The 1,625-nt window shown below is 40.7% G+C and overlaps 1 protein-coding gene across 1 annotated transcript in view; it reads right to left on the bottom strand.

The window, feature by feature from the left end:
• The window catches only part of LOC101856470 (uncharacterized membrane protein C688.16), a 9,208-nt gene extending 7,937 nt beyond the window's left edge, over positions 1-1,271 (bottom strand). Inside the window, exon 1 of the mRNA XM_005109715.2 lies at positions 203-1,271. Within this exon, the coding sequence (XP_005109772.1) occupies positions 203-307 (105 nt within the window). The 5' untranslated portion in view covers positions 308-1,271. The remainder of the gene's footprint in view (positions 1-202) is intronic.
• Between the last annotated feature and the right edge of the window lie 354 nt (positions 1,272-1,625).

Below are 1,625 nucleotides of genomic sequence, written 5' to 3' on the forward strand. Positions count from 1 at the left end.
AGAAGAAGAAGAAGAAGAAGAAGAAGAAGAAGAAGAAGAAGAAGAAGAAGAAGGAAAACTCTTACCCTTCCCTTGTCATCCGAATCCAGCAAATGTGAATAAATCGTGCACATCTAGTAAATTATTCCAATCACAGCCCTCCTACTTCGAGTCCTTAATGTAATAAACATGAAAAAGTAGCCTACTCTTTACTTTCACTCACCGCTAAGAGCCAAAGTCCAAACGGAATGGAAATCATCCACAGAGGCTGCGGCAGCCTGAAGTAATCAGGATTGAACTTCACTGCAGACACTTTCCTCCCAGACATTTTGACTGTGGGGTAAAAAATAATAAACTGTTAGTAGATCCTGCCTTTGACCAAGGTTTGTTGGGGAGGGGGGGAGGGAGTGGCCTGTAGGCTGATACTCATATCGGCTAGTGACAGGGGACTACGGTGAAGAGGCGTTTAGGCTATACCATTCTTTAGGTTTTATATTCCTAGAGTTTGGGGGACAGAATCAGTCAGGCATGCCATTGGGCCCAATGAAAATCTTCTCACTTCCTTGAAAAAACGCAAATTTCGACGTTATGTATGGGCACATACAAAGATCAACAGGACTTGCAAAGATGATCCTACAGGGCACTGTACCAGGAGGGAAAGGGGAAGGCAGGCAGAGAAAGAGGTAGGAAGACAGCATAACGGAACGAACAAGTTTAAAGTTGGGTGAAGCCCTTCGAAATACTGAAAATAGAGAAGGATGGATAAAAGTGGTTGCCCAATCATCCTTGGTGCCCTAGAGGTCATCTAGACGGAGGTATACGTGGGCCTAAGTAAGTTTGAGGAATGGTCTTTAACTAGTTAGGTCTTTAGCAAGCATTTAACTGATTTTCCTAGACATTATTACGTTCCTTTGAATTCAAAGTAGAAACAAAGTTTAGCTCATAATTAATCCATTATAATTATAGAAGAGCAATACATGTGGTAACATCTGTTTCCCATTGGATCAAGCAATCCGGTGTACCACCTTGAAAACAATATAAACGATTTAACATCAGTGACGCCTCAGTCGGGATTCAAACCCAGGTCATCCACCTCGCATAATACGCACTGGGCTCATGAGGCAGGGGCTTTTACTGTGTGCATTCTGTCCCCTTTCTTAATCCAAACTGCGTGTTGCTCAGGTTTCCTTCAGACTAGAATGTGTCATACTCTGCACCCAACTGTTTTGACTAGGGCTGGGCAATGAGTCGCTTTAGCAAAATCCGGATAATATGTCAGTGCACCTCTTTGGGCAAATAATATGACATGAACCGCTTCGGCAAATGGGTTAGAACCATTTTGACAAACGGGTTAGCACTACTTCAACAAATGGGTGCACCCACTTCGGCAAACGGGTCAAGAAAGAGAGTTAAGAGTCTGAATTCGGACAATGTTTCATTGAAAATTATCCGGTTATCCTATAAATAGATTATCCGGATTTTGCCCACCTCTAGTTTTGGCCACTCATGGTTAAGTTGTGATATTCCTCTGTATGTACCACACTCTTTTCTGCTGCTTTTCTTTTTAATTACATATATATATATATATATATATATATATATATATATATATATATATATATATATATATATAATTGCATTTATAT

This window comes from Aplysia californica, unplaced genomic scaffold (assembly GCF_000002075.1).
Source record: "Aplysia californica isolate F4 #8 unplaced genomic scaffold, AplCal3.0 scaffold00808, whole genome shotgun sequence".
NCBI classification, from domain to species: domain Eukaryota; kingdom Metazoa; phylum Mollusca; class Gastropoda; order Aplysiida; family Aplysiidae; genus Aplysia; species Aplysia californica.